General features: G+C 33.7%; 1 protein-coding gene across 1 annotated transcript; it reads left to right on the top strand.

Annotated features, from left to right (window-relative positions):
* Positions 1-2,578: 2,578 nt before the first annotated feature.
* Positions 2,579-15,858, top strand: LOC106105855 (homeobox protein Hmx-like; the record flags this gene model as incomplete). The annotated part of the gene is made up of 3 exons (XM_013286310.1): positions 2,579-2,859; positions 10,989-11,092; positions 15,560-15,858. Coding segments are annotated over exons 1-3 (684 nt in total), but the record flags the coding sequence as incomplete, so codon positions are not given.
* Between the last annotated feature and the right edge of the window lie 4 nt (positions 15,859-15,862).

Below are 15,862 nucleotides of genomic sequence, written 5' to 3'. Positions count from 1 at the left end.
ATCAACGCGTTCAATTTTAACATTTAATAATAATTTGTCTGCTATCATGAGTCATAGTGCGGACATTACGTTTGGGAATTCAGGTCGTTATTTGACGTAATTTTAGGTTATATTGTCCGACAATTCGGTCATTTCAGTAATTGTTTTGGCCGTTTTCTAATAACTATCAAGGGATTTGATAGTTTTATACAATTTTTAATGTATTACGTCATTTGATATGGACTTAATTATTTTTAAGCAGTTACAAAAAAATGACGTGTTAATTAGAGGCCGTCGTTTGATTATGGCAACAGTTATAGACTTTGCATTTATCATAGAGGTAAAAATAAATTAAGATTGCAATCTTACATTGCATTTATTATGTTTGAAAAGATTAAAAAAACGTAAAATCCCTCTAACTCATTATTTTTAAACGCATAATGACAGATAATAAAAAATGTAAAACACTGGCCACAAAGACAAAAGCATGAACAATTTAAAAAACGAACTGCAATCTGGTAATGGCTGACGCGATGATCATTTCCCGCCGTATTTCGCGTCAAAATTATTTTGTTAATTGCCGCCGGCGCCGACGGCCGACAGCGATATCGACACTGTCTTTTAAATCAATTCCGTTTTAAATGTTAACCAAAAATTGTCCCTGACAGATAAAACAGTAAAATATATAAATATGCTTTATAGAAACTGTTGTTTTTTTAATCGTAAATATAAAATGGGTTCATTTATACAATTTAACCAAAATACTTAAAATCACCTAAATAACAATTTAAACATTCACAGAAAACGACTATGCGCTAATATTAAGAACACCCTAATAGTCTGACGGCCAAATTCTGAAACGAATCTAAAGTTCACACACACCTTTGTACTGTAATCTCGTTTTAATGTTAAGATTATATGGAGGTGCCCACACTACTATAAAGATGTTCACCTAAACAGTTGAATTGGCTACGAAATAAGTCTGTTTTAAACAAGTTTAGTCAAAGTGCGCCCGTTTTATATACTTTGTAAGACACTTACAATGTAATAGACGTCATTTGTAATGAATTTAAAGTTTATCATTTGCTAGCCGTTGCTCGCGACTTTATCTCTGTGAAATTAAAAAAAATTAATAGTCTATGTCACTCACTGATAACGTAGCTTTTTAACTACGAAAGAATTATTAAAAACGGTCGAATAGTTTTTGAGTTATTTCGATACATACAAAAATTAAAATATAAAAAATCTTTTCTTATTATAACACTAGCTTCACGTGCGACTTCATCCGAATGAAATTACGAAAATTTTATTTTATTGTTTACATTTGTCAAATTATCGATTACAAATGTCAAAATGACATGACATGATGACAACCTTGCTTTCTTGATGTTGGCAGCAACTTATGGTCTCTGTCCCACATTAGGGCTTTTATCCAATTTACCCCCTAAGTTTAATGGCGTTAAAACATATAGCCTAAAGCGTGACACAAGTGTAGGGCTGTTTATTAAAAAAATATTTATTCAAAAATATGCTGTAATCTGACATCTTAGGCAACAAAGAAGTGTGTGTTTACGCTTTATTATAATAGTATAGAAGTATAGATATTAGTATAGAAGATTCTATAACATTTAAATATCGTTTCAGTATTACTCCGTGAGCCACGCCTTAAGACGTTTAATATTATTTATAATTCAACAACCTTAAGTGCGTTATTGTTCTTAGCTTTACTCCGAGATGTCCCCGGGGCATTGGAATTATATTATATCTCCCCCTCTATTATTCTCCGCTGTGAATAAGTAATGGGAATTATGTATTAAGGGGGAAGTATTTAAGGTTTCGGATAAATCATATTAGGCGAGATTCTTTAGGCTTTTTTGTAGAAAAACAGAAGGAAATTTATAGGGTGGATATCGTCGGTTATTTAGATGTAATATTTTTGGAGTTTTTTTTTTGTTATTAAACTGTCGTGGTTTTTACAAAAATAACATTCGTAGGTTTTTTTTTACAACGATCGGGATGTTTTAGTTCCCTGGTTGTTTATTTTGTTATTTATTTAAGTTTCAACAGTTTCAACAGAAAAGGTTCAACTATATAGGAAAAATGTTAACGGTTCAAGTAACAGTTTAATTTACGCAGTGAAACCTGAACTTATGTAGTAGACTTAAGTTACGTTAATTTATTATGTTATACTTCGACTTTGTTTTAATCATACTAATATTATAAATGTGAAAGTTTAGATGGATGGATGTTTGTTAGAGTTTGTAGCCTAAATGGCTGAAGGGACCTCGATGAAATTTGGCATAGATGTAGAGGATAGTCTGGAAGAACACATAGGCTACGCACTTTTGTTTTTTTTTTAATTCCAAGCGGACGAAGTCGCGTGCGAAAACTAGTTTGTAATAATAACGAGGTAGTAGTATAAATTACTTCTAGGTTTTAAGACTTTAGAAACAGAATTTTCTTTTTATTTGAAAAGTAATTCGATTCTATTTATTCCAAAAACAAAACACTAACACTGTTTGTATTGTAGTTTATTTGTACTATCTTAATATTATTTTTTTCTTTCTAGATGAACATAAAATGACTAGTTAAAACCAAAATGGATTCCCCGGTGTCATCTCAAGATAATGACATCGAAGTCAACGTGGTGTCTGGAGCAAGCAGTCCGGATATTACTTCCTCGCCGTCTAGAAGAGAACAGAAGAGTCCGTTTTATGAGTTGAAGAAGGATAAAGAGGAGAAGGCGACGGGCAGCGCGCCATACACCAGCTTCTCTATTAGTTCTATATTAAATAGAACGGAGCCGAGAAGAGAATCAAATGTTCTAGAAGCCGCGTTAGCTGCTAATCACTTTGGATCCAATGATGCGATGCTTTCAAGGTACGTTTGAATATACATAGCTAGAAAAAGTTATCCTTGATAAAACGATATTTTTATAAAAACATACATTTAGACTTAAATGCAGTACAGACATCGACTTCATAATGAAAATCATCAAATTATATGCACAATGCACAAAAAAGTTGTAAAGTTTGTGCTAACTCAATTAGATTTAGAACAACTGTAAAAATAAATAAGACTTAATATTGCATATTTTGATGAATGGATGTTTGTTATCGTTTCTACTCTAACTGCTGATCAGATCTCGATGAAGTTTGTGATTTGGAGCATAGTCTGGAAGAACATATAAGCCACTAGTTACGTTTATTGTAAGCATGACGGAATCGCGGGCTAAAGTTACAAAACATATTGTAGTATATTAAAGGTAGAATTGGTAATAGTAAGATACGTCAATAAAACTATGCGGTCGGATGCCAACTGATTTATTAATTACCAATTCTACTCTCAATATACTACACATATATCTTCATTTTACCAATAATGTCATATTTTCATCACGACGTTTATTCTTTTTTATTTTCCTTTATATTTTCGACGTTTATTTTCCTTCAACGCCTGTTTTTTTTTATTTTTACAATATACTGAGTTTCCAAAGCTTTTCTATTGTTACAATGGTGGTTATAATTTAATATTTTACATAATATTACTACTACGATGCATAACAATAACAACATTCCAAGTATATAATATACACACCTACAACTTTGATTCACAGCAAACTCTTAGAGGCGATAGACAATGCGCTCGCAAACTGACCAGAAGTTTGCTACACCAGCGAGCTTTTGCAATAGAATAAGACATTTTGCATAAAATATTTATTTTTTACATGAAATGTATAACTTGACAGTACCTTTATAGGCTTTCTCTAGATATAGTCGTTTATTTTCTGACACATTAATAATTTAGTTGATAAATTCTTTTAAATGCATTACAGAATTTTCGTTGACAAAACATATACAAAAAAAACCCAACGTTTTAATGTACAAATGTTATCCGTTATATTTACAATTTACTATATATACGAGTATAATAAAACAGTCCCGTCTTCATATCTAAACTTAAAAATTTTTACACTTGTGACCGAAAACTGATGCTGGGTTTCTGAAGTTTCCACTTATTTTGTCATTGACTAGAGATTCATTAACGTTAGGTAGACTTATCTTTCAACAAAGTGGAATTCAAGTTACATAGTTCGGAAACGCATTTCATATAATAATTTTATTGTGCCTAAGACACTATCAAATTAAATAAAGCTGGGAAACCGGTCATGAAACATTTTAATATAAGTCAGATGGCAACCGGCACTTACGAAAGAAATGTTTAAATTACGGTACAGAATTTACCGTTAGCTTACGATATGGTATTATTTTCAATCTTTAGTCTTACCATCTTTCTCCTTATCCTATTCCCGTGGTCGGCGCAACAGGTTTTTGTCCTCCACATAACTATCATACGTCATCTCAGTCATCACCTTTTTGATCGTCACCTTTTACGCAATCCATCCATCTCTTTCTACGTCTATCGGTGTCCATACTCATAACTAACGTCCTCCTTGTAACATGGGATACCATGCTAACTTTTTACTCCTTACCTTCTCTACTACTAGGACTATTATCTACTATTTTCAACCTTTAGTTTATCCGTTAAAAACAACCATGAACTTTAAACCAGCTATTTTAAGTAATAAATTACTCAACCGCTATCCAGTAGCCGATCGATCGGCCAGATTAAGTCCCGTACAGACCGCGGCGGTCGGATCGGAGTTATAGCAGCCGCGGTCAGCGCAAGTGCCCTGTTACAACTTTGCCCTCAAGTTATTTAAGTGAATCTCGGTAAAGGATATTTTGCAACTTAGTAATTTAAGTTAATACTATGCCGGTTTAATTATTTATAAACGATATACGGTACTTTTTATCTATAATAGCCGAAGGCTTGATTTACTATTTGTACTTACTTCGCTGTAATAGACACCATAAGTTAAATTTTTCAGAAGAGTGAAGAGTAATACATTAGTATGCTTTTGTGGTTTACTTTAAAACTACGATAGTAGAAATTATAATTCCAAATGTAGGGTTCTGAAGTCGTAGGTGAACGGTAATCGCTACGAAATATGTAGCACCGTAGCACCGTAGTACCTCTACGATATAACTTAGGTCTACAACAAACAACTTTCCTTCAGTTGTAAGTTTAGATTACCGCACCAACAACGCAATGGTGTAGGCGTCAATAATTTATCCTGACAATATCATACACAATTGAACTGAAACAAAAGAACATATGTAACTATATACACTACAACACCACTAAACAAACATAATATAATCTGTGGTATTTTCAAAATGCAATTTTATAAGATTTTGATTTAATAAAATTATAAACAAAATAATATCTATCACGTTGTGTGAAACCGCAGATAACTCACATCTAAAAACTTTCCCCAAGCAAACAGAATAAAACAAAAACCTTAGCAACTATTGGCCGTTTAATCCCTAAAAGGAAACATCATTACCCGACCTAATCAAGTAGGGGCTTACAAGCAGTTTCCCCTTTATAGGGCGAAACGACCCTTTTATCTGGCAACATTGCGCGTAAAAGCCGAAGAAGCGCGTAAATGGCGGGATACAAATTGGGGAACGGCGGACTGTCTTGTCCGACATGGCGGACATCTTGACGTTTCATTTATTATCATTATTCCGACAAATGTTGATGTGACAGTTTACTTTGACTCGACAAGATTTTGAAACGTAATCTAAAGACGTATTATTCTGTAAAGCGTTAAATTCTAAATTAAAGAATGTTTTTGTAAACTTATTTCTGATTAGCTTTCGCCCGCGAATCCGTCCATGTGGAATGAAAAAGAAAAAGACTATAATATTATAAATGCGAAAGTTTAGATAGATGGATGTTTGTTTGCGTTTGTAGCCTAAACGGCTGAACGGATCTCAATGAAACTTGGCTTAGATGTACAGCATAGTCTTGAGGAACGCAATTGCTTTTTTTAATTCCATGCATGTTGAGTCGAGGGTCAAAGCTAGTAATAAATAAATCTTAAATCAATCGAAATAACGGATATATCTAATTTGATAGAAATAATGTACTTTAAATGCTATGTTCAGTTTAAAATGTAAATATACATACTGTTTACTTTTACAATAAAAATTGTTCTTAATTTAAAGACATCTGAAAAGTCTTCATTTTCCTGTTTGGTTAATTACACGGGCGGCGGCGACGGACATTCCTTGCGACGGTTTGTAAACGATCTGTCATTCCGTACTCATCTTGTAGACATAACTTTTTTGTTTTGTTTTTAATTCGTTACACTCCCCCTTGAGCTGAGATTAATTAAGTAATCTTAGAAATAAAAATACGCTTTTTTCCCTTTGATTAAAGATTTAAAAAGATTCAAGGGATGTTTTGGTTTAATTAGGGATTTCAGTGTTTGGTAACCTTAAGTTAAGATAAAGTAAATCTTTTCTTTAAGATTAATTTATATTCTTTTAGTAATAGTAATAAAATCTATACAACTTAAGATGCTATAAATTTGTAGAATACACGTATTTTATAATAATTACTGATTGCTTACTATCGGACGCTTTTGGTGTCTTTATTAACGGTTTTATAAGCGTTACGTATCAGAGAGCATAGCTTGTAAATTTGGGGAAATTAATCGAAAATTCATCGACAAGAATTGTGCTATGAGTATTGGTCGTAAACTGACAAAACTTATATGTTTAGTCACGGAATCACTAGATGGCGTTATTAGAGAATAGTATTTTTTATTCTCTGATACATACTTTAAATGTCGCCAGTGTTTAAAATTATTCCCCTTGTGTAAGTCAAATATTTTTTAATCCAAATAGTAACTTAAAAGGTTATTCAAGTAGTATTTAATAAATGGAAAGAACCCCATTCAATATGGTCGGTGTTAATTCTAAAGAGATGCTTCACCCCAAATCTTGACGTCGAGAGTCTTTGGGGCGGTGCAATGAAGCTACTTACCCCATCGTAAATATAAATAATTTAAGTGTGGTACAAGTAATGAGAAATCGACTCTTGAGTTATATTCCTGACGATAAACTAACGCAGTTTGTGTACTAGCTGTTGCTCGCGACTTCGTCGGTGTTAAATTATATAATAATAAAATTAGTCTATGTTACTCACAGATAAGTTATCTTTCTAACGGTGAAAGAATTTATAAAATCTGCCAGTAGTTTTTGAGTTACTTCAACACGTACAAAAATACAAATCTTTCCTCTTTAAAACATAAGTATAGACATAAAAATAAAAAAAAAGTATAGTGTGTTTTTGAACCTACCTTTAATGTCTTTAGTAAATGTGACATATTCAACGATATAAAAGGACTCAGAAAACTACCAACACTACTATCTGCACCTCTTTTAAGATTAAAATGTTACTCTTCAGATTACTTCAGGCAGTATAGGCTTCAATATACACAGTCATGAAAAATTCTTACTGATATGAGAGTTGTTAGTATGTCCTGTTAGGCAAAATTGATTTTATAACCAATAATTCAAATTTATTTGTAGTTCAATTTTAAACTAAAAATAATTCAAAGTTATTATTTTTAGTTTAAAATTGAGTAAGGTTATAGATAAATTTTTCATAAATCAATTATTTATATAAAAATTATAAAACATCTCAGATATATTTACCACTTTAAATCCGCTCCGCTTATACTTTGTACCAAACCCTCATCACTCAAGTTATGTACTTGAGTTGTTTAGGGGAGCCATCTACTTACTTATCCGTTTAAGTAACTTGATATGTGCCGTGATTTTTTCATGGTCTCAAAATATCTTGAGGTTTTATAACAAGACGGGTAAGGAGAATTATTTTGTTGTTCGAATGCAAATATTTCAGTTTCCTGTTTTCATAGACTCTTATATTTTTTGACACTGTTCTTAAACAGTAAATTTTTAATACTTTGAATAGAAAATTATAGTTTTGTAAAAGAAAAATGTTATTAAAAAACCATTCTGACTTATCCTAGGTACGTATCGATGGTTCTGGTAGAAAAAGGGCAAAGATAAAACGAGTAGAGTCAAGTATTACTAAATGAAAACGTGTTTAGTGGAAAAGAGAGGCAAGATTACAAATGAAAGTCTCTCTCTGGATTACCGACGTGTATACTCCGATTGAGTTAATGTACGTAAAAGCTCCGTATTCGGAGCTTTACGTATGTCGATCGAATCGGATATTTCTACGAAATCCAATTCAGTGCTGGATGCGTTAGCTTAATTCCATTGCAATGTTCCGCTGGACGTGAAACGGAATTCTATTTACTTCTCTATTTTAATGTTAAGTAATGGTTTTTTGATTGTCTGTAACATATTCGTATGTCAGATGTTTTGTAGATCAAGTATTTGATCTGAAGGAACCTATCTAAACAATTTGTAAAGTTCAAAAGCTTCTATTTAAATAACAGTCTGTACGATACGGGGACATTTAAGCGTTAAAAGCTTTCAAGACTAGAAAAATTGTTGTTAGACGGTACACTGCGTCCTGGGAGATAAGTGAAAAGATAGCTCCGAGACGCTTTTAAACGCGTCCGAGGCTGTCCCCGTCGCTAACAAAAGACACCCGTGTCGTTTCCACGAACAACGGATACAACTAAACACTTTATAACATAAAAGAAAAGTACAAACGCCATTATTAGTGAGAAGAGCGGAGTGTCAGGTCGACGCGCCGCGAGTGAAAGAGCTTGCGGGTGACGCGCATTGATTTTTATACCCCTCTAGGGGGGCGGGGTCCCGAAAGAGCCAATCAGAGCTCGGTGAGCCGACCAATCACGTTTTGGCTTCTTCCTTTCCGCTTTTAAAGGAAGTAGTACTTTATCGTGTAATGGAATTTGAGTTTGGAACTTCTCAGCGGGGATTAAATGCGGGACCGATGCAAATTGGTGATGCGGCTGAGTCTTTTTTGTACTATTATCGACTTTTGTGGCTCTTTCAAGTTGAACATTGATTTGCTTTACATTGCGAACTCATTTAAAATGTCTGCTTAGTTTATTTCAATGTTATTAGAAATCAGGAACAGAGTTAGCGAAATAAATTGATAGGAACGTTTTTAAAAGAGTATTCTTTGCGGTAGCTCCTGTTAAAGTATGTTTATTTTTTACATAAGTAACAATATTATGTTAAAACTTAATCGATTTAATTGTCCCTTATTTAATTCTTAATTGAATAACAATTACGTCGATGTCTTTTATTACTCCATTTAATCAAAGTAATAAATAACATTTTTATAATCTTAACAATAATTTATATTTTTATATATTACAAAACAACACTCTTCGACTCCATTCCCTTCACAATTTCCCATTAGCAACCGTAGCCGCTCTGTAGGCCTTTGTGGATAAAATATCGTCAATAAAGGCGCCAATCGTTATTGTTATTTATAATGTCGATACAAAATAGAGCACAGCGCACTAGTCTATAGTGATGTGACGATACTAAAGTTCTATATATTTCTTTTTGCAATTGTTAAAAGAATCTACATTGTGTCTACGCTTTTGCTACGTGAAGTCTACGGTGTAGAAAGTCTACGGCTACTTCGCTACGTTGTAGCAATACAAATGCTACAAAAGTTGGCCCGTAGCAATTGTCGTAGCCGATGCGGGCTATTGCAACTTGCAATTTTTAAACGTCTGGAATTAATTTTCATAGAAAATAATAAACTTATAATCACTTTAAACATAGTTAAGTTATGTAACGTTCTTAGGCATTTGGTAATTTTATGTTTTAGGTGAATATAATTTTTTTAGAAGTAATTATTAGTACCTATTTTTACATCAAGTAAACATAAAAATATGATGTTTACTTATAGAAAATATTTAAGTTAAAATGGCATACTAATACACCGTTACAGTTTTAACAATGTAACTTGGTTACATCAATTTTTTTTTCTTATTTCATTAAACAACAACCTTCACTTTAATGCATCTTAATCAGTTTCTACTAAATATCTTTACTTTTCTTATCGTAACTTAACTTGTAAAACAATCTATCGATAGTTGGTACATCAATCTATCGATGTTTTCACCTTACATCACTAGAAAAGGCGCTCCCACAAGCAAGGCCCCAATCCTCTTTGTTCCCAGCAATCGATATTTATACAGCGATATCTGCTAACCGAGGAGGCTTGTTTATGTCGTACAAAAGACGATTTTTCAATGAACAAATAAAAAAATATCTTTACATTTTAAATGCGAGTTTCAAGCCGATCTGACTTTGTATTCTATTTGTTGCCAGATGTCTATAGATTTGAATTTTAACATTGCGGTTATGTAGTGATTACCTACTTAAAATAACTTATATAAACAGTTGTCAGATCTTAAATTTAATCACAATTTCGTTGTAAGATTAACCTTTTATTACTCCGTGTTTTGTCTAATGTTATCACACAGCGTTTACCTTAAATTGTTAGCCAAAACTTTGATTTCAGAAGATTATCATACTTCGTCATCGTCGGCAATCGGATGGATTGTCGGTTGTTACTACATTTTACCAAATCAGTTTGAAAGATAACATAAGCTACTTACACAGTAGAACCTCGATAACTCAAACATCGGTAACATAAATACCTATATAACTTCAAAAAATAATATGTTCCCTTCCCATCAGAGTCTAAAACCTCTACATAGACCCTTCATAACTTAAAACCTCTGTAACTTAAAATGTTTTGTGTTTCCCTCGTACTTGAACTTATCGAGGTTCTACTGTATTATAAACGCGAAAGTTTAAATGGATGTATGGATGTTTGTATTTGTCGTAGCTTTTAAGCTGAAATGCCAATTTTTATCTAAAGTTCAGTTTACTGTTGAACTGATTTAGATGAAATTTGGCATAGATTTAGAGGGTGGAAGACCGGAAGAAAACATAGACGACTTCCTTTTTTTACATTCCACGGGAACGGAGTCGCGGGATAAAGCTAGTATTTATATTTATATAGAGATATAATTTATAAGATTTCTATTAAGGCGGTAAAATATGATATAACGGTGAAAATTTCAACAAATTGTAAAATTGTAACTAGGTTTTTCTTACTACTGTCCTAACACAAAATAATCATACCTCTCATTGTTACAGATTGGGTCTTATCTCGCAGTGGAGCGCGCTGGCCGGGAGATACGGCGGCCTAGTGCCCGCGCCCTGGTACTGGCAACGACCGCACGAACGGACCCCGCCTAGAGGTATGTATATAAGTTTGTATGTATGTATACAAACGCCATAACATAACTAATACTATGACGTCACGGTACAGATAAACTATTTTTTTTTATATAACAAGGTGGCAAACGAGCAAGCGACCACCTGAAACCGCCAAAATGGCGAAGCGACCGCTGCTCATAGACATCAGCAATTGCAGATGCGTTGCCTACCCTTATGCGACGGAGGAGGAGACGCACATATAGAGGATATTTCCCCTTCCTACGCATCTCCTCCACCGTCAAATCCACTTCCTCTTCCCAACCTCTCCTTATAAGAAAAGGGTGGTAAAGAGAAAGGGACTTAAATTAGGCCTCCGGCACCACACTCATCAGACGAAACACGGAATTGCTTCCATTTCACGCCTGTCTTCTGTGTGGTCGTGGTATTACACCGGGCGTGCCGGCCCATTCGTGCTAAGATGTTAAAGCGGGCACTACCACTGTTAAACTAACTAAACTAATGTCATTTCGATTATAGAATCAAAGACTATGCACAACTGTTGTGCGGTTGTCGATTGTTTTGCAGCATTCAATTGTTTAGTTGCATAATTAATTGAGTATTGTGCCCACCGATATATAAGATTATATCAAAGCAAGACTAAACAGTTGTGCGATAGTTTAGTCTATAGTCTGCGAGCTCTGATAGATTTTAAGATTTATTTTATTCGGTACCGTTATCTTGACTTTCTCATACTAAGACATAACAATTATTTGGTTAATGCGTAATTAAACCAAGAAAATGTAGATTTTTAATGCATACCTTTGACTTTATTTTTATTAAAGACTGGCTGTTGCTCTTAACTACGCCCGCATTAAATTGAAAAATAATAATACATAGCCTATGTTATTCACTGATAAATTACCTGTCTAATGGTGAAAGAATTTTTGAAATCGGCCCAGTAGTTTTTGAGTTACAATACATACAAAAAAAATCTCTTCTCTTTATAATATTAATAAAAATAGCTTTATTTTGCCTTAACACAGGTTACATAATTCTATTTATAAATTACAAGTTATAAATAATAAAACTATAATATTACTGATTTTAATGTTTGCTGACACTAAACATCGACACAGTAATTTTTATTAACATAACCTATATTAATGACGGTAGTAAATCTTACAATAATTAGTATGAATTATAATATATCGCATGGCAACATTATCGGAATGATGTCACCGTGGCAGTGCGACAGGCGACGGGGCGACGCACTGGTACGGCCTCGCGTCGACGCTAATCGATTCCGGTATGAATCCCGTCACTGATACAGCTGTGATTTGAACACGTTGAATTCCTTGTTTTAAGTGTTGTTAATGATTTTATTTCACACTTCTTTTTGCTCGCGTCTTCGTCCGCGTAATAAAAAAATAATTCGAATACAGCCTATGGTACTCACTGATAAAGTAGATAAGCTTATATGGAGGTGAACACACTACTCGATTTTTTGATTGTGCAACTAAACAGTTGATTTTTTTTTTCGTAGACATATTCAATTATTTTTTTATTTTTATTTTATTGAAAATATTACATAGAACACAAAATTAAAAAGATTCACAAATATGGCCCCGCAAAAACCATACAATTGGTTTGTCCGCGGGTGCGGTGGTTACAATATAACATATGTAGAGTGTATATAACATATCGCTTACATGTAACGTAGATAGATTTTTGAGATGTAATGTTGTGAAGTAAACCGATTAGAACACATTCCTTTAGAGTTTGAGCCTATTTGAATATACTAAGTTGTGCCAGGTGTTCTTTGTCGACATTCTTGTACTTGAGTACGTAACAAAATCTACATAGTTAGTATTTAATATTTTAGGGGTCTTTAATAATGTAAAGAGTGAAAATAACAAGCTTGAGAAGGAAATGTAATCTTATTAGTTTTCCCCGCGACTCCGTCCGCGAAATAAAAGAAACAAAAGTAAGTGGCCTATCTGTTCTTCCAGACTATCCTCTACATCTATGCGAAATTTTATCGAGATCCGTTCAGCAGTTTAGGCTACAAACTCTAACAAACATCCATCCATTTAAACTTTCGCATTAGTAAGATTCAATTGTCATTTCTTGTACATTGTCGTACAAACTGATATAATATCACTCGAAATTAAAAAATCGTTTTCGAGTACTTCGTCACATTGGTATTTGAAATGACTTTATAATAAAAGAAATAATATAGCTAGGTAATCTACATGTACGTGGTAAAACAACAAAAGTATGCTCTAATACTCTCTTTAGAGTATAGACTAAAAAATAGGCTACTGAAAAATACAAAAAATAACATTTGACAATAGTATTTATTTTTGGTCGCACAAGTCACGTTTCAATTCAAAGGCATAATGTCAAAATGTCAGAGTAACGTTACTTAAAAATAATAAAAAAAACATACGAAACAAAGAAAACTTTAATAAACTAAACTGTAGTTTAAAATTCGCCATAAATTTCTGGTTAAATAAACTCTTTTAAAAATGGAACAGAAAGTACGTTTCCACATTTCATACGCTAAAAGACATGTTTACGGTAAACAAGCAATCGTCATTTCGCGTCTCCGCTCTCTCAACCCCACTCATTTCGCTTTAATTTCCCAAAACCCATCTCGGAGCGAAACAAAGGCAACGCCATTTCACGCGGCCCAAACCGACCGAACAATACTTTTCTACCATCCGCCTACAATTATCTACGTATAGCAACACTGGTGAAATGTCAAAGGTATCTCTGTCTCGCTTACTCTCGCGTAGCTTCTCTTTTCGTTTCGCGCCAAACGCTATGTTGGTACATATGCACGGTGTTGCCTCGTGCGGGTTGTTTTAATTTTCGAATGCGGTTTGTTCGGATTGATGTTACGCTTTTAGTGTATTTGTTGGCCTTTTATTTTTTATAGCAATCGATGACGTTTGTCATCCGAGATTCTACATTTGAAAATTGGAAAGGTTTTTTTTACGGAAAAAGGATAAATGTAGGTTTCCGGTATTGGATTAGTTTTTAGATTTTATGTAAAAAATACAATAGTTTACATATTTACTAACTATACATAAGGTATATGAATTTACACTATTCAGTTCATAAAAGTTTCTTTCTACTCGTATATTTCTCTATACTAATATTATGAAGAGGAAAGATTTTTTTATATTTATAGGTATAACTCAAAAACTACTAGGTCGATTTCAAAAACTCTTTCACCATTGAAAAGCTACGTTATCACTAAGTATTTTTTTCAATTTTTTAACTCCACACGGATGAAGTCGCGATCAGCAGTTAGTTTTATATAAAATATGAAGACATTGAAGTGTTATGATTAAACTAGGCCGTGTGCTGGAGAGTTCTTTCCTCTACCGTACACCTGGTTCTGAGGTCACGTTGTCCGCGCAACTATGCATAAAGTACTTACTTAATTATAATGCGCAATTAACTTAAGCTTAGAAACAAAACAAGTGCCTATTGAATAATTTCTAAACGCAATTTGCCAACAAACTCATAAACTGCTTAACTGGTAAGCGTTTGTGTAAACAGAAAGCAACGCTAACAAAGGATTAAATTCTATGGCTTCGAAAATCGATGAATCACGACCGTTGGCCATACAAAAAGACCTTTCACGCCTAACGTTATAATTAATTTGCGGGTTCAAGTTATTTTGGACACTACGCGCTTAGGTCTACATAACAGGAGCTTTGACACTATAAATTACTTGTACAACGGACAGGTCTTGTTATATTGGATAATAATTTTGCATGAATTTAAAAGAGCATAATCAAAAATTTTAAACACATTGGAAAATAATCTTTATGGTAATGGAATAAGGTTTGATTTTAGTGGGAGTTGGAGGTAGTCTTCTCGATTCGATTGTAGTGATTCATTCAACAACGCGGATGACATTCGCCTTCGCGCCGGTGACATGTTCGAATTTCGGTTTTGAATTTCGAACGCTTGCTCATTGGAGCGAAATGTAATGTAGTTTAAAAACACCTGCTTTAGCGCGTTTTGACATTCTGTATTATTCATGCAATCTTTTTAATATTTAAAAACAAAATGCTCGTTTTTTATTATTTTTCTTTATTGTAGTTATTGATTTGTAGGTCGAGAATATCAGTATTTAACCTATAAGCAGAATAGTGATTAAATAAATCATTACCGTACGAAATAGGACTAATAGGTGTACAAAATACGTCGTATTCGTCCGGATTAATTAAATACATTAATTGGATCTGTCACATTAACAAAAGAAACGCGCGAGTGTTGTCACAATGAAACCTTTTTGGTTTAATTACCGTTAATTCTGATTCGTTCGTCAAACCGCCCATTGATGTTGTTTTGTAATTCAATTTGTTACACCCACAGTTGTTTATTTATTTAGTTGATTTAAAAAACAACTTGTTTGAATATTATAACCCTTGTTCCTACTCGTTTTGTATATGAAAATAACATGTAAATAACCGAAGTTTTTGTTACAGAAGAATCAACCAATGAAGAATGCTCAGCAGGGGGTTCCCCCCGCCCGCGCAGTCCCCCTCGGGCCCCTTCTCCTCCATCGCCATCCCGTTCCTCTCCTCGGTCTCCCCGCCTGCACCCCGCACTCTACCCCCAACAGCAAGACCCACAAGATTCCGATCCTGATGTCGACGAGAGCGATGACTTCGATAAAGACGAGAAAAGAGATCCCAATGCCAACTTAGGTAAACGGAAGAAGAAAACACGTACAGTCTTCTCTCGTTCACAAGTCTTCCAACTGGAATCAACCTTCGATATGAAGAGAT

Source organism: Papilio polytes, unplaced genomic scaffold (genome assembly GCF_000836215.1).
Source record: "Papilio polytes unplaced genomic scaffold, Ppol_1.0 DF822622.1, whole genome shotgun sequence".
In the NCBI taxonomy this organism is placed as follows: domain Eukaryota; kingdom Metazoa; phylum Arthropoda; class Insecta; order Lepidoptera; family Papilionidae; genus Papilio; species Papilio polytes.
The sequence above is the reverse complement of the archived record's forward strand: the minus strand, read 5'-3'. Positions and strand labels throughout refer to the sequence as shown.